This window comes from Salvelinus alpinus, chromosome 37 (assembly GCF_045679555.1).
Source record: "Salvelinus alpinus chromosome 37, SLU_Salpinus.1, whole genome shotgun sequence".
Lineage (NCBI taxonomy): Eukaryota > Metazoa > Chordata > Actinopteri > Salmoniformes > Salmonidae > Salvelinus > Salvelinus alpinus.
Window position 1 is genome coordinate 15279645 of NC_092122.1, and position 23820 is coordinate 15303464.

Sequence of the window (23820 nt, forward strand, 5' to 3'; positions counted from 1 at the left end):
TTTATCTCCTGGATCACCAGAGCCAAGCAAAGGAGACAGGGGTTTGATTTATCCCCCTCTTCTGGAGAGAGGAAGGGAAGAAGGAGGGAGGGAGGGACAGGGGCATGGTGAACCATTAAAAAAGCAGCGAGACAGCAGCAGCAGCAGCATGTGTGATGTTGGTGTGTCAGAGTTTGCTTTGTTAAGAGACTGTCGCGCAGTTCCTGTTTCTGTCATGATCAGTCTCTCCAACCGGCTGGTTATGACACCTGGCTGTCATTTTTGGGTTCTGTTGTTGGGGGATTTTATGGTGAATGAATGAGATGCAGCGAGGGTAAGCCTACTTGGCCCAGTTACTCAGGTCTAGAAAACAACACCACTACCTGTAAACTGCTCATCTTCAAGAGACTGTGTGCTTGATATCTGACTGTGTGGGCAGTGGTGACTCGTCTCGAACTGGCCAAAGTTTTCAGAGACCTTTTAACTTTTTTATTCATTACTTCTCAGTCCTCGCCTGCGGCATCCATTTTAAGTTTCCACACCAATCAAAGGAGGACATAGGGCCAATCCTTTGATGCGCTGGACCTGGGAAGCCATCCGCTGTGTTGGAGAGCGTACGTCTCATCCTACTCATCCGGTCTCTCTCTTCCTACCCTGCTCCTCCTGGCCCATGGCTAATCAATCAGTCATTGTTTCGACCACCTCTTTCAACTGTAAACTGAAACCCAAGCCCTGAGGGCAATCTCATTCTCCATGTTCTCCTCACATGGCTGCCTCATCATCTCCCAGGACTTTGACGCCCTTCATTTTAATCTGCTCATCAATCAATTCATCATAATGGATTGGGTTTTCCTGGGCTTGGCTGGCATATTGTCGTGCCTCCAGCATGTATTACCCTAGCTAGCACCAAGTCTCTCCCCGTCTGGGAGAAGCAGCCTGTGAATCAAATGTATTTATATAGCCCTTCTTACATCAGCTGATATCTCAAAGTGCTGTACAGAAACCCAGCCTAAAACCCCAAACAGCAAGCAATGCAGGTGTAGAAGCGCGGTGGCTAGGAAAAACTCCCTAGAAAGGCCAACACCTAGGAAGAAACCTAGAGAGGAACCAGGCTATGAGGGGTGGCCAGTCCTCTTCTGGCTGTGCCAGGTGGAGATTATAACAGAACATGACCAAGATGTTCAAATGTTCATAAATGACCAGCATGGTCAAATAATAATAATCACAGTAGTTGTCAAGGGTGCAGCAAGTCAGCACCTCAGGAGTAAATGTCAGTTGGCTTTTCATAGCCGATCATTAAGAGTATCTCTACTGCTCCTGCTCTCTAGAGAGTTGAAAACAGCAGGTCTGGGACAGGTAGCACGTCCGGTGAACAGGTCAGGGTTCCATAGCCGCAGGCAGAACAGTTGAAACTGGAGCGGCAGCACGGCCAGATGTACTGGGGACAGCAAGGAGTCATCATGGCAGGTAGTCCTGAGGCATGGTCCTAGGGCTCAGGTCCTCCGAGAGAGAGAAAGAAAGAGAGAAAGAGAGAATTAGAGAGAGCATACCTAAATTCACACAGGACACAGGATAAGACAGGAGAAGTACTCCAGATATAACAAACTGACCCTAGCCCCCCGACACATAAACTACTGCAGCATAAATACTGGAGGCTGAGACAGGAGGGGTCAGGAGACACTGTGGCCCCATCCGATGATACCCCCGGACAGGGCCAAACAGGAAGGATATAACCCCACCCACTTTGCCAAAGCACAGCCCCCACACCACTAGAGGGATATCTTCAACCACCAACTTACTATCCTGAGACAAGGCCGAGTATAGCCCACAAAGATCTCCACCACGGCACAACCCAAGGGGGGGCGCCAACCCAGACAGGAAGACCATGTAAGTGACTCAACCCACTCAAGTGACGCACCCCTCCTAGGGACGGCATGAAAGAGCATCAGTAAGCCAGTGACTCAGCCCCTGTAATAGGGTTAGAGGCAGAGAATCCCAGTGGAGAGAGGGAAACCGGCCAGGCAGAGACAGTAAGGGCGGTTCGTTGCTCCAGAGCCTTTCAGTTCACCTTCACACTCCTGAGCCAGACTACACTCAATCATATGACCCACTGAAGAGATGAGTCTTCAATAAAGACTTAAAGGTCGAGACCGAGTCTACGTCTCTCACATGGGTAGGCAGACCATTCCATAAAAATGGAGCTCTAAAGGAGAAAGCCCTGCCTCCAGCTGTTTGCTTAGAAATTCTAGGGACAATTAGGAGGCCTGCGTCTTGTGACCGTAGCGTACGTGTAGGTATGTACGGCAGGACCAAATCGGAAAGATAGGTAGGAGCAAGCCCATGTAATGCTTTGTAGGTTAGCAGTAAAACCTTGAAATCAGCCCTTGCCTTAACAGGAAGCCAGTGTATGGAGGCTAGCACTGGAGTAATATGATCAATTTTTTTGGTTCTAGTCAGGATTCTAACAACCGTATTTAGCACTAACTGAAGTTTATTTAGTGCTTTATCCGGGTAGCCGGAAAGTAGAGCATTGCAGTAGTCTAACCTAGAAGTAACAAAAGGATGGGATTCATTTTTCTGCATCATTTTTGGACAGAAAGTTTCTGATTTTTGCAATGTTACGTAGATGGAAAAAAGCTGTCCTTGAAACAGTCTTGATATGTTCGTCAAAAGAGAGATCAGGGTCCAGAGTAACGCCGAGGTCCTTCACAGTTTTATTTGAGAAGACTGTACAACCATCAAGATTAATTGTCAGATTCAACAGAAGATCTTTTTGTTTCTTGGGACCTAGAACAAGCATCTCTGTTTTGTCCGAGTTTAAAAGTAGAAAGTTTGCAGCCATCCACTTCCTTATGTCTGAAACACAGGCTTCTAGCGAGGGCAATTTTGGGGCTTCACCATGTTTCATTGAAATGTACAGCTGTGTGTCATCCGCATAGCAGTGAAAGTTAACATTATGTTTTCGAATGACATCCCCAAGAGGTAAAATATATAGTGAAAACAATAGTGGTCCTAAAACGGAACCTTGAGGAACACCGAAATGTACAGTTGATTTGTCAGAGGACAAACCATTCACAGAGACAAACTGATATCTTTCCGACAGATAAGATCTAAACCAGGCCAGAACTTGTCCGTGTAGACCAATTTGGGTTTCCAATCTCTCCAAAAGAATGTGGTGATCGATGGTATCAAAGACAGCACTAAGGTCTAGGAGCACGAGGACAGATACAGAGCCTCGGTCTGACGCCATTAAAAGGTAATTTACCACCTTCACAAGTGCAGTCTCAGTGCTATGATGGGGTCTAAAACCAGACTGAAGCATTTCGTATACATTGTTTGTCTTCAGGAAGGCAGTGAGTTGCTGCGCAACAGCTTTTTCTACATTATTTTAGAGGATGTAGGTGGTCAGGTGACCCCAGAGTTGAAGGGGACATGACAGCCTATTGGTGGCCAGCCACAGAGACCGGGACCTGGCATAGGGGTCTAATAAACGACCAGCGGGGATGTTTTTCCTGGAGCACCCTGTCATTGTTAAGCACTAACACCTCTTGGGGAATTGCCCCCGAACAGTAATTACTGCGAAGGAAGGCAAATGCAGTCATATGAATGGGAAACTAGCCACTGGGCAAAAACTGGTTGAATCAACTTTGTTCCAATGTAATTTCAATTAATAAAAAGCATTGGGGTGACGTTAAATCAATGTGGAAAACTGATTGGATTTGCAAAAAGTAATTAACATAAGGGCATTGTGTTTTTTTCTCCCAACTTTTAACCTAAATCCAATGACATTGTGACATTTTTAATTTCACGTTAAATTTACGTTAGTTGACAACTCAACCAAAACTAGACGTTGAACTGACCGCTGTGTCCAGTGGGAAATTAGCACCAATTGTATGTGATACAGTGTATATTTAAAGGGATCTGGATCTCTTTAAGCCAAGACATTTTTATTAATTGGTGCAATATCTAAAGGACTGGTAGTACCGAGCTGAGCTGGTTTTGAGGAACAATGTTCCCGCTGTGAAAGAAACGGCTAATGATGTTGACGGAGTGTTTCTTTCAAAGCGAGCCCTGCCAAGACTGTGGGCAAAAAAACTTGTACAAATGAGGTCTGTGTTGTGAGGACATCAAACGGCTACGGCACTCGCCGAGCAGCACAACAGCAGAGGTAGTTATCTGATAAACTTAGCGCAGTATATTGGTCTCCGGGAACGTGTGGTTGATACTCCAGGGAGTCTGGGTTCAAACAACATACTTCTCTTTAATGAGATACTTTAATGAGATCGTCTATGTTATAGCTTGTGGTTTAGCATTGTAGTTAAGTTATTTTTGTGTTGCGGTGTTGATCTAGCTGTAACCCAGTTTGTTTACACAGACCTATTTATGAGGGTTACGGCTCGGGGGATGCGTGGCTGAGAGAGAGATGCACTGTTTCACCGTTGTTCGCTGCCAGCTCTGCAGTCAATATTCTTTGGCTCGCTCACTCCCCTGGGTTGCCATGGATACGACACACTACACGCTCGCTTCCTGCCTCTCCCTCTCTTGTTGCTGTGAGATGGGCAGGAACTCTCGGACACGGCGGGCGGAGACTGGTGTAGTGGTCAAAGAGGTTCCTGCTGGGAAGGCACCGCTGGAGAGTTAAAAGGTGTGTTTCCATGGCAACCAGCCGGATATGGAACCGTCTGCCCTTTAAGCCGTTCCCTGCTGCCCTCGCCCCATGGGCACTGGTTGGCATCAAAGCCTTCCCTCTGATACAGTTCTGCCATGCATCACTGCTCACCAAGCACCTGCTGATCACTCTTGTTGATCATCATGACATACGATCAGAGTGGGCAGAGAGAGACACAATGAGTCTGGCCCCCCTACACCGACAAAGAAACCACTGACAGTCCATCATTTAGCTTGGAAACTAGATTCAACCACTCACATCTCTCACTCTGTAGACATTTTCAGCTTTATAAACAAATTTAAATTCCACAATTATTTCAGTATTCCACTGTCTCTCTGTGACATTCTGCTTCCAGATTCTCACTATTCTCACTATCCCTTTCAACATTCTCTTCCCACTTCAGATGAATTTTATTTTCATGATTACAGCACAACAGAGACGGTTGCATAAAGTGACAGTGCAAGATCACTCCCTCTATCCCATCCTCTCTGTCCATCATTAGTCAGCTTGGTACTTCCAAACTGATCTCCAAGCAGCCGCTGGAGAGTTAAAAGGTGTGTTTCCATGGCAACCAGCCGGATATGGACCCGTCTGCCCTTTAAGCCGTTCCCTGCTGCCCTCGCCCCATGGGCACTGGTTGGCATCAAAGCCTTCCCTCTGATACAGTTCTGCCATGCATCACTGCTCACCAAGCACCTGCTGATCACTCTTGTTGATCATCATGACATACGATCAGAGTGGGCAGAGAGAGACACAATGAGTCTGGCCCCCCTACACCGACAAAGAAACCACTGACAGTCCATCATTTAGCTTGGAAACTAGATTCAACCACTCACATCTCTCACTCTGTAGACATTTTCAGCTTTATAAACAAATTTAAATTCCACAATTATTTCAGTATTCCACTGTCTCTCTGTGACACTCTGCTTCCAGATTCTCACTATTCTCACTATCCCTTTCAACATTCTCTTCCCACTTCAGATGAATTTTATTTTCATGATTACAGCACAACAGAGACGGTTGCATAAAGTGACAGTGCAAGATCACTCCCTCTATCCCATCCTCTCTGTCCATCATTAGTCAGCTTGGTACTTCCAAACTGATCTCCAAGCAGTAGAGAGAGGATCACATCACATGTACCCTTCCGTGAGCCCAGATCAGAGGAATATTAAAACAATCCCATCAGCCAACTTCAAACGGTGCCAGGTGGGGGAAAAAAACCAGAGGACATCTAGAACATTCACAGGAACTGCCTTCGCCATCTTCCACTTCCAGAACCCTGTCACCACATCTGAGGAACTTGGGAAAGAAAGGAAGGATCCACGCTGAATAGTGATGAAGTTCTGAAAATCTAATGGAGAGATGATGAGGCTATACTAGGGCCCGTCTCTTTCTGTTCAACTAAAAACTCAGGGAAAGGATTTTTGTTAGACATCAAGCATTGATGAGACACCTGGGTTGATTGGTGCAATGTAGAACTAACCCTGTGGGTGAATGATCCTGGAGGCTTGCAGCTCTCCATCAGAGTGGAGGAAATTGCTTTTCTATTGCTGCTCATTCAGCACAGTCAGTAAGCAGTCCCCAGTCTGTAGCTGGGTCCCATCCAAAAAGCCTTGTTACTTTATGATACTATACTACTACTACTCAGCTTCTACCTCTCATTGCCTCTCATGGAAGCGCATCAAAACATTATTATCATGCTGATTTTCTTCTCTTCTTCATCTCTACTCACATGATTACACAGTGTGTCAACAAATGTTGTTTTCCCTGTGAGGCTGCATTTCTTGTCACTGTGGCTCCCCGTTGGCAGGTGCTCGATACTCGGCGGGTCTGCCGCCGGTAATTAATTGGAACACCTGTTCCCAATCACCTCTTCTGCTCTTCCGCCCTAGAGATTCATGGGAAACAGTGTCCTCTGTGCAATGTGTAGGGCTACTGTAATACTACAGCTCTTTATGAGTATGATAAATGGCTAGTCATATCTGAGCGAGGGGTTGAGTGTGAGTGTCCGTGACTCATTAGTAGGGATTGATGCATATGGCAGGGTTGGGTTTACTCATGAGATGTGAAGAAAGAGTGACCGATCGAGAGAGAGAGAGAGAGAGAGAAAATGAGGGAATTAAAGAGAGGAAAGGAGAGGAAGTGGAAAATGAGAGAGAGAGGGAGAGGAAATGGGAGATAGCTGGCTGTGTGACTCATGTCGGCCTCTGTCACAGTGTCAGGAGTGTGTGACTCTCTCAGCTACCTGAGAGAGTCAGGAAGAGGCGACGCAAGAGGTTTTACTCCGCCCAAAATCTGTCCATGAAAATAAGCAAATGCAATTAGGAATTTTTATACGGAGGTCTATGAGTGTCAACAAAAAATGTAATTGCTGATTTGCTGTGTGTGACTTATTTGATCGAATAGAAGTTTCGTAATGGTTAAGTTGTTATGAATGCACTGATATAAGTGGACGCAAATGGCATTTCTGCAACTTTATATCAGAGCCTGTTGTCATAGAGATAGAGGACTCATCATGGATATAACCCGTTTTAGCATGGACATTGCCATTGAGGGCTTCTACCATTTTATAGTAGTCAACTGGGTGTGGATTCCTATGCGTTGGGAGCAATCAGCCAATGAAGAAGAAGAAGAAGACAATTGACTACTTTAAAATGGAGCCCATGCTGTGACAGATGCTATAATGGCACAGATACAAAGATGAGTCCTCTATCTGTCCATTTTGTTCACATGCATATATGTCCTCTCATTGGCTAGAGTGGCCCCACCTGATCTCACCTGCCTTCCATCTTTGAGGACATGCATTTCCATTGTTAGAGTGGTCACTTGACTATCTTGTCAATATAATAAACAGTCTTTGGCTGTAGTCACCCACATAACATGTAATTTCCTATACGGATCACAGGATTGACAGCAGGCCGCCAGTCACCATGACGATGCATCTGCTTCTGCCACCTCTAAACAGATCTCAGTCGGAGAAGACACCATTGGTGGCAATTACTGACTACTTCTGATTGGTGGAAATGCTTTTTTACTCTCCCTGGTCAACTATTGCTTCCAGTGCGGTCAGTCAGTGGGCTTTCATAGAGGGATTTAAACCAGAGGAGGTCAGTCAGTGGGCTTTCATAGAGGGATTTAAACCAGAAAAACAATATTTATGCCTATGAGGATTATCATAATGATTCATGCAGATTTATGTTGTGATGAAAGACAGACGGTTTTTCTATTGCTGTGTCTGACAATGGGTCATTTTGTTGTTGCATTTTACGATAATCTACACTATGCTGCCTTGAGAGACAGTAATAACATGAGTTTAGCTTTTTTTTGGACCTTTTTTTAATATAAATGAAGAAATGTAAGATATCAGTCCTGCAAATACAAGAGCATGGTCCTGCATGGCCTAGTTGATAGAGCACAGCACTTGCAATGTCAGGATTGTGGGTTAGATTCCCGCTGGGGCCACCCATACGGGAAAAACATCAGGATTGTGGGTTAGATTCCCGCTGGGGCCACCCATACGGGAAAAACATCAGGATTGTGGGTTAGATTCCCGCTGGGGCCACCCATACGGGAAAAACATCAGGATTGTGGGTTAGATTCCCGCTGAGGCCACCCATACAGAAAAACATCAGGATTGTGGGTTAGATTCCCGCTGGTGCCACCCATACGGAAAAACATCAGGATTGTGGGTTAGATTCCCGCTGGGGCCACCCATACGGAAAAACATCAGGATTGTGGGTTAGATTCCCACTGGGGCCTCCCATACGGGAAAACATCAGGATTGTGGGTTAGATTCCCGCTGGGGCCTCCCATACGGAAAAACATCAGGATTGTGGGTTAGATTCCCACTGGGGCCACCCATACGGAAAAACATCAGGATTGTGGGTTAGATTCCCACTGGGGCCACCCATACGGAAAAACATCAGGATTGTGGGTTAGATTCCCGCTGGGGCCACCCATACGGAAAAACATCAGGATTGTGGGTTAGATTCCCGCTGGGGCCACCCATACGGAAAAACATCAGGATTGTGGGTTAGATTCCCGCTGGGGCCACCCATACGGAAAAACATCAGGATTGTGGGTTAGATTCCCGCTGGGGCCACCCATACGGAAAAACATCAGGATTGTGGGTTAGATTCCCACTGGGGCCACCCATACGGAAAAGCATCAGGATTGTGGGTTAGATTCCCGCTGGGGCCACCCATACGGAAAAACATCAGGATTGTGGGTTAGATTCCCGGCTGGTGCCTCCCATACGGAAAAAAGGTGTATGCACACGACTGTGAACCGCTTTAGATAAAATGATCTGCTAAAGGGCATATACTATAACGCTCTGCGTTTTCTATGATGGAATAAAAAAACATCTGAAAACAAAATGAGCTGAAATACTCTACTCTGAATCACAACAGTGTACCCTTTTACATTTGGTAAGAATAAGGCATGTAGAACCTTGTGTTTCGGTCGACTGTTTATTCCCCCCCTGGCTATTATGAATAGCTAATAATACTATAACTGCTGTGATCTTGCCTGGGGCTGATACAGACTTGGGCGGCTTGCTGCAGAATGATTGGGTTATTCATTTGATCCTCAATCATTTTTACGGCACACTGTTCTCCAGGGACCGTCCATAAACCCCTCTGCTTTAGGAATGGAGAACAGAAGCAGATTTCTCTGCTGTGAATAGGATAGGACTTTTTCCCAGTCAGGGTAGAAAAGACTCAAAGGTCATAGTAATGAATTGCAGAACAAATGCAACATACAGTTGAAGTCGTACGTTTACATACACCTTAGCCAAATACATTTAAACTCCGTTTTTCACAATTCCTGACATTTAATCAGAGTAAAAATTGCCTGTCTTAGGTCAGTTAAGATAACCACTTTATTTTAAGATTGGGAAATGTCAGAATAATAGTAGAGTTATTTATTTCAGCTTTTATTTCTTTCATCACATTCCCAGTGGGTCAGAAGTTTACATACACTCAATTAGTATTTGGTAGCATTGCCTTTAAATTGTTTAACTTGGGTCAAACGTTTTGGGTACGTTTTGGGATTTTCCCATCCACAAGCTTCCCACAATTAGTTGGGTGAATTTTGGTCCATTCCTCCTGACAGAGCTGGTGTAACTGAGTCAGGTTTGTAGACCTCTTTGCTCGCACACAGTTCTGCCCCCACATTTTCTATAAGATTGAGGTCAGGGCTTTGTGATGGCCACTCCAATACCTTGACTTTGTTGTCGTTAAGCCATTTCAGCACAACTTTGGAAGTATGCTTGGGGTCATTGTCCATTTGGAAGACCCATTTGCGACCAAGCTTTAACTTCCTGATTGATGTCTTGAGATGTTGCTTCAATATATCCACATAATTTCCCTTCCTCATGATGCCATCTATTTTGTGAAGTGCACCAGTCCCTCCTGCAGCAAAGTACCCCCACAACATGATGCTACCACCCCCGTGCTTCACGGTTTGGATGGTGTTCTTCGGCTTGCAAGCATTCCCTTTTTCCTTCAAACATAACGATGGTCATTATGGCCAAACAGTTCTATTTTTGTTTCATCAGACCAGAGGACATTTCTCCCAAAATTACGATCTTTGTCCCCATGTGCAGTTGCAAACCATAGTCTTTCTTTTTTTATGGTGGTTTTGGAGCAGTGGCTACTTCCCTTCAGGCGTTTGGAAATTGCTCCCAAGGATGAACCAGACTTGTGGACGTCTACCATTTTTGTCTGAGGTCTTGGCTGATTTCTTTTGACTTTCCCATGATGTCAAGCAAAGAGGCACTGAGTTTGAAGGTAGGCCTTGAAATACATCCACAGGTACACCTCCAATTGACTCAAATGATGTCAATTAGCCTATCAGAAGATTCTAAAGCCATGACATCATTTTCTGGAATTTTCCAAGCTGTTTAAAGGCACAGTCAACTTAGTGTATGTAAACTTCTGACCCACTGGAATTGTGATACAGTGAATTATAAGTGAAATAATCTGTCTGTAAACAATTGTTGGAAAAATGACTTGTGTCATGCACAAAGTAGATGTCCTAACCGACTTGCCAAAACTATAGTTTGTTAACAAGAAATGTGTGGAGTGGTTGAAAAACGAGTTTTAATGACTCCAACCTAAGTGTATGTAAACTTCTGACTTCAACTGTATCTATTGGCTTAATTAAGAACCACCATTTCTGCTCAATTAAGGACAGGATGGACTAGTCTTGGTTGAACACTTCCTTTCCTCTCTTTATGTGTCAGATGGGACGCATTGGGATTCTAACCCTGTAACCTCCCGATGGTACTTCCATTCAGCAAGCCCTCCCTCTATCCCTCGATCTTCTCCCCCATCCACACTCCCTCTATGTATTCCCACCTTCCTCGTCTCCTCTCTCCCTAGGGAAGAAAACAACAGGCACCTCATAACTCTTACTCTGTTCAGACACTCGTTGTATAAACTCAAAGTGCGTGTTCCTGACATGATGCTCGTTGCCCCTCTCTCTTCCTGCTCCACCTGTGCACAGTAGAGAAGCAACAGCTACAATTGATGTCATTCTGAGCCTGAGCCATAGAGACAGAGTGCTCAGCTCTTTCCCTCTCTCATTCTGTCCCTCTCTCTTTCCTATCTCATTCCTTTATCTTTCCCACTCTCCTTCTCTGTCTGCCTCCTTGTAAAATCCTTATCGGCCCCAATGACAAGTGAAACAAGTTGTTGTGGAGGGAGAGAGAAAAAGAAGCCTGCCAATGTTATAGTCTGCCGGAGTGTGTTGGCTGCATACAGAGATGAGGGGGAAGAATGCACTCTAATCCAGACCACAGAGCAGCTCATGTAAACCAGTTGAGTGAATGCAGCAGGTTTCCAGTGTGGGTTTCAGCACCTCTTGATTGGACAGCTCCCTGCTAGCATTACAATTCAATGGTCTAAAATCAATCTCTTTGGCTGGAATCACATTGACTGTTCTGTTTGTAGAGTCAATTTGTACATGGGTGTTTGCATTTGTGCATTTCATGAGCTGATGAGCCTGGCCATATGCAGCAGACGGCACAGCATCCATGTCACACAGCCTGCATCCCCACATTACACTCAGCCCTTAACACACTGACCCTCTGACCAGCAGCACTATGGGAGGATTGGGAGGAGGGAAAGGGGGGAGAGGAGAGAGCCCAATTTTCATCTCCCTGTCTCAGCCCCAATTTACACCCTATATATATGCATTTGGCATGGCTCACCTTCGCACTGAAAGAAAACCTGCATGCACAAACACTGCCTCAATCACAACCAACCAGCCAACCTCAATCACAACCAACCAGCCAGCCTCAATCACAACCAACCAGCCTCAATCACAACCAACCAGCCAGCCTCAATCACAACCAACCAGCCTCAATCACAACCAACCAACCAGCCAGCCTCAATCACACAACCAGCCAGCCAGCCTCAATCACAACCAACCAGCCAGCCAGCCTCAATCACAACCAACCAGCCAGCCAGCCTCAATCACAACCAACCAGCCAGCCAGCCTCAATCACAACCAGCCAGCCAGCCAGCCTCAATCACAACCAACCAGCCAGCCATCCTCAATCACAACCAGCCAGCCAGCCTCAATCACAACCAACCAGCCAGCCTCAATCACAACCAGCCAGCCAGCCTCAATCATAATCAGCCAGCTAGCCTCAATCAAGACATTAAGCAGCCGTGGAGTGAAAGGGCGGAGAACTGGGACTGTAATTAGTTGTGATTAAGGAACTGTCTGTCTGTGTTGAGGAGAAGCAGCAACAGTTGGAGGGAGGATGGAGACGAGGACTGAAAGGTCCAGACTCTGACTCCTCCACTCCCCAGGCCTCTACAGCTATCAGCTGGGAGGAGGAGAAGAGAGATAGAGAGAGAGACAGAAATAGGTAATATAAAGATGGAAGGGGAGTTAGGAGAAAGAGAGAGAACAAGGACAGACTCGTAACTTTCAACGAGAGAAGGTTAGAGAATCTTCAGAAACGACCTAAAAACATAGTATGCAATATGTGGTAATGGCTTGTTCTCTTGCTATCTAACCTCAAAGCAGAGGCAAGGGTATATATTATACGGTGAACAGGGAGAGCTGGGATATGCAGAAAGATCGGCAGACGAACACTAGATCCACATTCGATGCTGGCAAAACATGAGAGGGGGAGAGAAAGAGAGAGGATGACAAGAGAGAAAGATGGGGAGAAAGGAAGAAAAGACAAGGAAAGAGAGAGGCAGGGAGTAGAGAGGAGGGAGAGGTGAAGATCTAGAGATAGAGAAGGATGTATACACTGAACAAAAATATAAACACAACATGTAAAGTGTTGGTCACATGTTTCATGAGTTGAAATAAAAGATCCCCAAAATGTTCCATACGCACAAAAGCTTATTTCTCTCAAATGCTGAGCACAAATTTGTTTACATTTGTTTACATTTCTCCTTTGTCAAGATAATCCATCCACCTGACAGGTGTGGCATATCAAGAAGCTGATTAAACAGCATGGTCATTACACAGGTGCGCCTTGTGCTGGGGAGAATAAAAGGCTACTCTAAAATTTGCAGTTTTGTCACACAACACAATGCCATAGATGTTTTGAGTGAGCATGCAATTGGCATGCTGACTGCAGGAATGTTCATCAGAGCAGTTTCCAGATAATTGAATGTTCATTTCTCTACCATAAGCCGCCTCCAACATCGTTGGTGACCATGTGTATGACGTTGTGTGGGCGAGAGGTTTGCTGATGTCAACGTTGTGAACAGAGTGCCCCATGGTGGCGGTGGGGTTATGGTATGGGCAGGCAATAATTAAATATGGACAACAAGCACAATTTAATTTTATCGATGGCAATTTGAATGCACAGAAATACCACAACGAGATACTGATGCCCATTTTCCATTGATTAGGGCCTAATGAATTTATTTCAATTGACTGATTTCATTATATAAACTGTAACTCAGTCAAATCTATTAAATTGTTGCATGTTGCGTTTATATCTTTGTTCATAGAGAGAGCTCTGAGTGCGAATGGAGCCCTGAACCAACCATCCCTCCCCCACCCCACCATCCCTCACCCAAGCCGCCTCCAAAATCAGTTTAGAAAATTTGGCAGTACGTCCAAACGGCCTCACAACCGCAGACCACGTGTATGGCAATGTGTGGGCGAGAGGTTTGCTGATGTCAACGTTGTGAACAGAGTGCCCCATGGTGGCGTCAGTGGCTCATTAATTGACCTATTCAATGTTTGCTGGAGACTTAAACTTTAGGCTTCTTGTTCATTACAGATGTAGGATCTTAACCTGTATTGTCACAGTAAAATAATCCTGCAACAACAGGATTTGAACATTTGATGTTGCCTGTTTGCTGGTTAGGCTATTAGCTGGCCAAAAGTAGGCTACATGAAAAGTGCCATACTGTTAATATAAACGTGTGTTCGTGTGGATTTTCAGGGACTTTTGTAAATCACGAGGCTCATCTGCATTTCCTGTGGTGCAGGAAAATTGATCACAAAAGTGATCAAATTAAGATCCGACATCTGTAGGATCTCATGCTCTCTCCTCACTCTGCATCTCCCTGGCTCACTGCAAGAGGAAGTGAACAGGTAAATATGTTGTATTATTTATGATGAGTGCAGAGTTAGAATGACTGCCCTCCTCTCAGTCTGGATCCAAGCTATAAGACCACCTCAGGACTGTATTGTGTTATTCATGAAAAGGTCTGGAAGTGAGAGGACCGTAGTCAAATGCAGAGCATCCAATCCAACGCTCTCTCACACACAGCACCTATTAATAAGATCTTCGTTGAAAATGAGAGAAACTCAGAGGTGTCCCATCCTCAGATCTGAGAACATTGATTAGCAATGTGGATCATCAGTGCCGGAGTCTGATGCAGCGCTAACGCTCCCGGCTAGGACAATCTGCTCACAATGATTCATAAATAGAGAGGCATATGTGATCATATCCCAATGTATCAAGGTTTGAAATTATTATGTTTTTGTCCAATGCTATCGGTTTGGGCCACTTACGGTCAATTTGCAGAGTACAAATGATTGTAAATGATGTTCCGGCCCCTCGACCATCGTCCCGTGGCTGAATGTAATTGGGGACCCCTGGTGTAGAGGGTGTGGGATTAGATTAGAGCTATTACATGCTTTAACATCAGTGTGCATTATTATAGACCAGTTAACACTGTGTCATTATTACCACAATTCTGATCCATATCATCATGTCCTGTTTAACTCCAGACTAACAGGAAACCACATGTCCTGTTTAACTCCAGACTAACAGGAAACCACATGTTCTGTTTAACTCCAGACTAACAGGAAACCACATATCCTGTTTAACTCCAGACTAACAGGAAACCACATGTCCTGTTTAACTCCAGACTAACAGGAAATCACATGTCCTGTTTAACTCCAGATTAACAGGAAATCACATGTCCTGTTTAACTCCAGACTAACAGGAAACCACATGTCCTGTTTAACTCCAGACTAACAGGAAACCACATGTCCTGTTTAACTCCAGACTAACAGGAAATCACATGTCCTGTTTAACTCCAGACTAACAGGAAACCACATGTCCTGTTTAACTCCAGACTAACAGGAAACCACATGTCCTGTTTAACTCCAGACTAACAGGAAAACACATGTCCTGTTTAACTCCAGACTAACAGGAAACCACATGTCCTGTTTAACTCCAGACTAACAGGAAACCACATGTCCTGTTTAACTCCAGACTAACAGGAAACCACATGTCCTGTTTAACTCCAGACTAACAGGAAACCACGTTAGGAGAGAACAGAAACACAGTGGGGAGTGTCTCTCTCACTTTCTCCAGTTCCTCTCCACCCTTTTCAATTGAAGTCATTTCAATTCAAAGGGCTTTATTGGGGAACATATGTTAACATTGCCAAAGCAGGTGAAATAGATAACAAAATAAGAGTGAAATAAACAATAAATGAACAGTGAAAAATATTACACTCACGAAAGTTTGAAAGGAATAGACACATTTCAAATATCATGTTATGTCTATATACAGTGTTGTAGCAATGTGCAAATAGTTAAGTACAAAGGGGAAAATAAATACAATTAAATATGGGTTGTATTTACAATGGTGTTTTTTCTTTACTGGTTCCCTTTTCTTGTGGCAACAGGTCACAAATATTGCTTCTGTGATACTCTGTCATTTCCTGAGATTCTGTGAGTGAATGAGAGGGAGGGAGGAAGGAAAGAGAGAGAGAGGGATGGAGAGAAAGAGAGAGAGAGGAATGGAGAGAGAGGGCTGGAGAGAGAGAGAGGGCTGGAGAGAAAGAGAGAGAGAGAGAGGAATGGAGAGAAAGAGAGAGAGAGGAATGGAGAGAAAGAGAGAGAGGAATGGAGAGAGAGGGCTGAGAGAAAGAGAGAGAGAGGAATTGAGAGAAAGAGAGAGAGAGGAATGGAGAGAGAGGGCTGGAGAGAGAGAGAGGGCTGGAGAGAAAGAGAGAGAGAGGGCTGGAGAGAAAGAGAGAGAGAGGAATGGAGAGAAAGAGATAGAGAGGAATGGAGAGAGAGGGCTGGAGAGAAAGAGAGAGAGAGGGCTGGAGAGAAAGAGAGAGAGAGAGGGCTGGAGAGAAAGAGAGAGAGAGGAATGGAGAGAGAGGGCTGGAGAGAAAGAGAGAGAGAGGGCTGGAGAGAAAGAGAGAGAGGGGAATGGAGAGAAAGAGAGAGAGAGGAATAGAGAGAGGGCTGGAGAGAAAGAGAGAGAGAGGGCTGGAGAGAAAGAGAGAGAGAGGGCTGGATAGAAAGAGAGAGAGAGGAATGGAGAGAGAGAGAGGGCTGGAGAGAAAGAGAGAGAGAGGGCTGGAGAGAAAGAGAAAGAGAGGAATGGAGAGAAAGAGAGAGAGAGGGCTGGAGAGAAAGAGAGAGAGAGGAATGGAGAGAGAGAGAGGGCTGGAGAGAAAGAGAGCGAGAGGGCTGGAGAGAAAGAGAGAGAGAGGAATGGAGAGAGAGGGCTGGAGAGAAAGAGAGAGAGAGGAATGGAGAGAGAGAGAGAGGGCTGGAGAGAAAGAGAGAGAGAGGGCTGGAGAGAAAGAGAGAGAGAGGGCTGGAGAGAAAGAGAGAGAGAGGAATGGAGAGAGAGGGCTGGAGAGAAAGAGAGAGAGAGGGCTGGAGAGAAAGAGAGAGAGAGGGCTGGAGAGGAAGAGAGAGAGAGGGCTGGAGAGAAAGAGAGAGAGAGGAATGGAGAGAAAGAGAGAGAGAGGGCTGGAGAGAAAGAGAGAGAGAGGAATGGAGAGAGAGAGAGGGCTGGAGAGAAAGAGAGCGAGAGGGCTGGAGAGAAAGAGAGAGAGAGGAATGGAGAGAGAGGGCTGGAGAGAAAGAGAGAGAGAGGAATGGAGAGAGAGAGAGAGGGCTGGAGAGAAAGAGAGAGAGAGGGCTGGAGAGAAAGAGAGAGAGAGGGCTGGAGAGAAAGAGAGAGAGAGGGCTGGAGAGAAAGAGAGAGAGAGGAATGGAGAGAGAGGGCTGGAGAGAAAGAGAGAGAGAGGGCTGGAGAGAAAGAGAGAGAGAGGGCTGGAGAGGAAGAGAGAGAGAGGGCTGGAGAGAAAGAGAGAGAGAGGAATGGAGAGAAAGAGAGGGCTGCTCTTTCATTTCCTGAGATTGTGTGTCTCTTAAATCTATCTATTTATCTCTCTGTACTCTCTCTCTGTCTCTTTAGCTTAGCCTCTGACAGCAATGTACCCTTCCACGACTCTGCTGCTGTGACTGTGTGGGACTCTGATATTACTCTTATTGATCTGCTACCACAGCCTGCACTGACATCTCTGTGTTGCATCTCTGTGTTATTGTCACATGCTCTGAACAAGTGAATTGAATTGAAGACAGCCCCAGTGTCTCTGGCTGGAGTGGGTGTGTGTACTGTTTGTGTCCATGAGGAGCTGCAGTGGTCACTCTGACAGTGGTCAGGGGAGGGAATCAATCAGACAGTGAACAGAGGAGAGGAGAGATTACAGGGGGAGGGGGCAGGAGAGATTACAGGGGAGGAGGACAGGAGAGACTACAGAGGGGAAGAGGGGAGGGGACGAGAGACTACAAGGGGAGGAGGGGAGGAGGGGAGGAGAGACTACAGGAGGAGGAGAGGAGGCGAGACTACAGGGGGAGGAGGAGAGAAGAGAGACTACAGGGGGAGGAGAGGATGAGAGACTACAGGGGGAGGAGGAGAGACTACATGGGAAGGAGGAGAGGAGGAGAGACTACAGGGGAAGGAGGATAGGAGGAGAGACTACAGGGGGAGGAGGAGAGACTACAGGGGGAGGAGGAGAGGAGAGACTACAGGGGGAGGAGGAGAGGAGAGACTACAGGGGGAGGAGGAGAGGAGAGACCTACAGGGGTAGAATGAGAGGAGAGACTATGGGGGAGGAGAGACTACAGGGAGAGGAGGAGAGACTACAGGGAGAGGAGAAGAGACTACAGGAGCGGAGGAGAGGAGAGACTACAGGGGAAGGAGGAGAGACTACAGGGGGAGGAGGAGAGGAGAGACCTACAGGGGTAGAAGGAGAGGAGAGACTATGGGGGAGGAGAGACTACAGGGAGAGGAGGAGAGACTACAGGGAGAGGAGAAGAGACTACAGGGGCAGAGGAGAGGAGGAGAGACTACAGGGGAAGGAGGAGAGACTACAGGGGGAGGAGGTAGGGAGAGACTACAGGGGGAGGAGAGAGGAAGAGAGACTACAGGGGGAGAGGAGAGAAGAGACTACAGGAGTAGGAGGAGAGGAGAGACTGTAGGGGAGGGGGAGAGGAGAGACCTACAGGGGTAGAAGGAGAGGAGAGACTAGGGGGAGGAGAGGAGGAGAAACTATGGGGGAGGAGAGGAAGAGAGACTACAGGGGAGGAGGAGAGACTACAGTGAGAGGAGGAGAGACTACAGGGGCTGAGGAGAGGAGGAGAGACTACAGGGGAATGAGGAGAAAATACAGGGGGAGGAGGAGAGGAAAGACTACATTAGGAGAAGTAGAGGAAAGACTACAGGGGAAGGAGGAGGAGAGACTACAAGGGGAGGAGGAGAGACTACAGAGGAAGGAGGAGAGGAGAGACTACAGGGGGAGAGGAGAGACTACAGGGGGAGAGGAGAGACTACAGGGGGAGGAGGAGAGGAGAGACTACAGGGGGAGGAGGAGAAGAGAGACTACAGGGGGAGGAGGAGAGGAGAGACTACAGGGGGAGAAGAAGAGGAGAGACTACAGGGGGAGGAGGAGAGGAGAGACTACAGGGGAGGGGGAGAGGAGAGACTACAGGGGAGGGGAGAGGAGAGACCTACAGGGGGAGAGGAGGAGAGGAGAGACTAGGGGAGGGGGAGAGGAGAGACTACAGTGGGAGGGGAAGAGGAGAGCCTACAGGGGGAGGGGAAGAGGAGAGGAGAGACTGCAGGGGAGGGGGAGAGGAGAGACTACAGGGGGAGGAGAGGAGAGACTACAGGGGAGGGGGAGAGGAGAGACTACACGTGGAGGGGGAGAGAAGAGTCTACATTGGAGAGGAAAGACTACAGGGGGAGGAGGAGAGGAGAGACTACAGGGGGAGGAGGAGAGGAGAGACTACAGGGAGGAGGAGAGGAGAGACTACAAGTGGAGGGGGAGAGGAGAGTCTACATTAGAGAGGAAAGACTACAGGGGGAGGAGGAGAGGAGAGACTACAAGTGGAGGGGGAGATGAGAGTCTACATTGCAGAGGAATGACTACAGGGGGAGGGGAGGAAAGACTACAGGCGGAGAGGAGAGGAGAGACTTCAGGGGGAGGGGAGAGGAGAGACTTCAGCGGATGAATTTAGAATGCTGCGTTGATATGGTATGGGTTAAGCTAACTATCTCTCTTTGTCTCTTTCTCTCTCTTTCTCCCTCCATCTTTCTGTTTTTCTCCTGTACTCTCTCTTTTCTGTAATCTCCCCCTTTCTCTCCCTCCCTCCCTCCCTCCCTCCCTCCCAGGTACGTGCCTGATTCTGGGCTGTATGATCTACCCAGACGGCTGGGACAGTGATGAGGTGAAGAGGATGTGTGGGGAGCAGACAGACAAGTACACCCTGGGAGCGTGTTCCGTGCGCTGGGCCTACATCCTGGCTATCATGGGCATCATGGACGCCCTGATACTCTCCTTCCTGGCCTTCGTCCTGGGAAACCGTCAGGATGGGCTGATGGCTGATGAGCTGCTGGATAGTAAGGACAACACTTAATCTAAGATCAGTTTGTGATTTTAGGTCATTATGAATAAGGTTACCTGGAGAGGGGTTACCTGATTCTAGATCAGTACTCCTACCCTGAGATGCTTTGTGAATACGAGCTGTGGACTTTCCTCATGTGAGCATGCCATACAGAGGCTCTCACAAAGTGATATGTGTGATAGTTCAGGTCTGTGTAAGGTCATAGAGCAATGCTCTTCAATCCTGCTCCTGGGGACCACAGGGTGTCTACCTGTCTCTGAAGGGCAGCACCATACTGATGTGTTAGTGCTGGGCTGCACCAAACACCTGCACACCCTTTGGCTCTCCGGGACCAGGAGTGAAGAACACTGTTGCACAGAATAACAGAACCTCTGTAACTGAAGTCTGAGCCGCCTCTCCTCCAGACCCTCCTGTATCTTTGGCTTTAATGTATTTAGGCTAATAAATACACACTTCTCATCAACCCCCTCCTCCAAAGCCCAGAGCATGGGGTGGGTGTGTATCAAAGGTAACAACTGTATCCTGCTGTGAAAACCCCACATCCCGCACGATAGACATTGATATTTCGTCCCTTTTTATGCAAATATTTTCAGCATAATTTCACACACCCGAGCCACCACCAATTAACATATTTTAACTGCTTCTGACATAAAACCTGCTTACTGTTATTACCAATGGGATTGGGAATTGGTGAGTCAGAGGGAGAGAGAGAGAGAAAGTGTGAGAATGAGAGAGGCAGATAAGAAAACAAGATGGCAGAGTCAAAGAGAATGGCTAAAATGAAAAGAAGGGGAAGGAAAAGAAAAAAGAGAGATGAAAAGAAATGGAAAGGAGAGGGAGTTGTAGAAAATAAGACGGAAGATAAATTGAGAGAATTTACGGAGTCATGAATCACTAATGGCTGTTTACACAGCTTGGCTGTCAGCCTGTCTAGATGAATCACATGAACTGGATCAGCATCGGCTAGGGCTGCCTGGTAGTGCAGGAGAACGCCATGGAACAGAGCGAGGATGCAATTATCAGCTATGGGACAGGAGGAGAGAGAGGCGAGTGAGAGAGAGAGAGAGAGAGAGAGAGAGAGAGAGAGAGTGTGTCTCAATTGGGCACACATTCAAATTAAGTCTAGTAGGCTCTGCTTCCAAAATCCGAGACGCCCTCAATTATCAATATTATAAGGGTTTCAAGATGTATGACTTCACGTAATCAGCTATAAGGAGAGAGAGAGAACACAATGACTGAGTCTCATTTTGGCAAAGTGATTAATTGTTCTGTTGCAGTAATGTATGTGTCAGTCCACTGATTAACTATGTTTATAAAGGAGGTCTCTGAGCCATTTAGATAAGGATGTCATTACCTTACTACTGATTGGTGACTTTTCCTCACTACTGCCACCCCATGTATGTCTCTGTTACTACAAGTACAGAAGCTCTAGTGGTATTCATAGTGACATTACCAATGCTAACCTCTCTTCTCTCCTCACAGAGACGGGTAATTCCATATAAACAGTCAAATACTGTACAAAGGTGTGTGTGCTTTTTGTGAATTATCTGATATACTTTCATGGGATCAATATCCATATGCTTACGTTGCCATTGGTAAATCTAGTTGTGTTCTTTGTTCACAGGTGTCGGTGCCCATCAGAGGTAAAGATAATGTAACACAACGTTCCAGCTTCATACCTGTCACTCTGGAGGTGGAAAGGAGAGCTACTGCTGTTGGGAAGAACAGAACGAGAAAAAGACAAATGAATGAAAGGAGGAGACACATCCTCTCCAAGAGAACCCACTTAGTAAAGACCAACCCCTACGGACCCTTTCTCATCCAGGCATGACCTTGATATTGGCAACAACAGATGGAAGACTTCATATTGTTTTATGAAATGAAATCCGCTACTGAGTGGACACAGTAGGCCGATAGCTTTATGGGCGGCAGATAGCGTAGCTGTTAGAGCATTGGGTCAGTAACCGAAAGGTCGCTGGTTTGAATACCTGAGCCGACAAGGTGAAAAAAAGTCTGCCGTTGTGCCCCCTGAGCAAGGCACTTAACCCTGATTTGCTCCAGAGGCGCTGTACTACTATGGCTGACCCTGTAAAACAACACATTTCACTGCACCTATCCAGTGTATGTGACAATAAAACATATTACCAAGTCATAAGAGGAAAGTTTTGTTTGTGAAAAAGAACATGAGATTCTGTCTCACCATTCAAGGCCCTAGCATAGAAAAACACTAATTAACTCAGCGTTTCCCAAACTCGGTCCTGGGAACCCCAAGGGGTGCACGTTTTGGTTTTTGCCCCAGCATTTGACCCAACTGATTAAAATAATGAACTAATCGTCAAGCTTTGAACATTTTAATCAGTTGCTTGAGGTCCCCAGGACCGAGTTTGGGAAACGGTGAACCAGCACATGACCGCACATGACCGCTAGGCTACAGCATTGGATTGTTCAGACGTCTGATCAAACAGAGCTGTCGTCTTTATTGTGTCAAACTCACCTCTGGACCACATGTACCTGAACTGTGGATTCCTTCTTGACTTGTGTTCCACTCTTTGCTCTTCATTGGACTCATCATTGTAAGACTGTTTACAGTGGGTGAGCATGGGCCATGAGAACTGTCTGGCTTGCTGAGCCACCTTACTGGACCTTACCTTAACCATTTTAAATCTAATCTTCAACGGGGTGACATCAGAGTTGGGACGTCCCACGGATCCCATTTAGACTTGTCCGTACTGGAAGACAACAGCTGAACAGAGAGTGATGCTCCACCACTGACACCACATTAAATGTGACTAAGTTGAAGGTAAAGAAGAAATCTTGTAGCTGTAATGAATGACTGTTGTGATAGAATCAGAGAGGTAGAGATCAGAGCCATGTAGGACTACTCTGTATAGAGGTCTAGAGCAGGCTGCCAATCATAGTGTCCTCGGCAACCCTGGAGAAAACCATGCTGAAGAACAATGTATTAAGTAGAATAATAGGCCTATTAACAAATCGAAATAGCTGTTCTAAGTGTTGGAATATTATCTTGTCTCGACTATGATATTTGCTATTGATTCACTTCAGATGTGCCATGCAATGTATACAGACAGTATTGTAGAGTATTGCCATTTTACTATGGGAAGAAGTGGTTCCATAAAGTTTGGCTCAGTGTCTTGAATTGTATTATCTGGGAATATAACCTTATAGAATCCATCTGCAACTTTATCACTAGTAGCAATGTGTCGTTAACGGAAAGTCATTCTTGCTCTCTATCCAGCACATTTTATCAATGAATGAAAATACAATTTCTTGAAGGTCAAAATGTGGATGTTATGGCCATTTTAAAAGGGACAGAACTGTTTGAAAAGATCAGTGGTCTCCAGAGCCCATGTAAACTCAAGTCATGTAGCTTACCACTGCCACACAAACAGGGCTGCAACACAACTTTATAACTATTATGTCAGCAGTCCACTGCCAGCAGCATAGCACCCTGCATCCCACTGCTGGCTTGCCCTTGAATCAAAGCATGGTTGTTCCCGGTTGAAAGACCAGATGCTGCTGGAAGCAGTGTTGGAGGGCCAGCTGATAGCTGGTGAGTGTAGTGCTTTATAAATCCACTCTCATTATGTCATAAATGTGCCTAGTGTTCTTATGGGGCTTCTGGGCTGAAACAAGCTCAACTTAACATGTGAACCACAGGAAGCTGCTGTGGGGACGGCTCATAATAATGTCCGGAACGTAGTCAATGGAATGGCATCATACCATTCCACTGATTCCACTCCAGCCATTACCACGAGCCTGTCCTCCCCACTTAAGGTGCCACCAACCTCCTGTGATGTGAACTAATAAACATGTGAACATATTCATTCAGTCCAACCCCCACCTACCTTATTATACTGGCTAGTCCAACCCCCACCTACCTTATTATACTGGCTAGTCCAACCCCCACCTAACTTATTATACTGGCTAGTCCAACCCCCACCTACCTTATTATACTGGCTAGTCCAACCCCCACCTACCTTATTATACTGGCT

At 46.2% G+C, this 23820-nt stretch overlaps 1 protein-coding gene across 1 annotated transcript in view; it reads left to right on the forward strand.

The window, feature by feature from the left end:
* LOC139566031 (LHFPL tetraspan subfamily member 3 protein) overlaps positions 1–23108 on the forward strand; it is a 39034-nt gene extending 15926 nt beyond the window's left edge. Inside the window, exons 2-4 of the mRNA XM_071386868.1 lie at positions 19575–19802; positions 21290–21330; positions 21432–23108. Coding sequence (XP_071242969.1) covers positions 19575–19802; positions 21290–21309 — 248 coding nt within the window. The 3' untranslated portion in view covers positions 21310–21330; positions 21432–23108. The remainder of the gene's footprint in view (positions 1–19574; positions 19803–21289; positions 21331–21431) is intronic.
* The last annotated feature ends 712 nt before the right edge of the window (positions 23109–23820 follow it).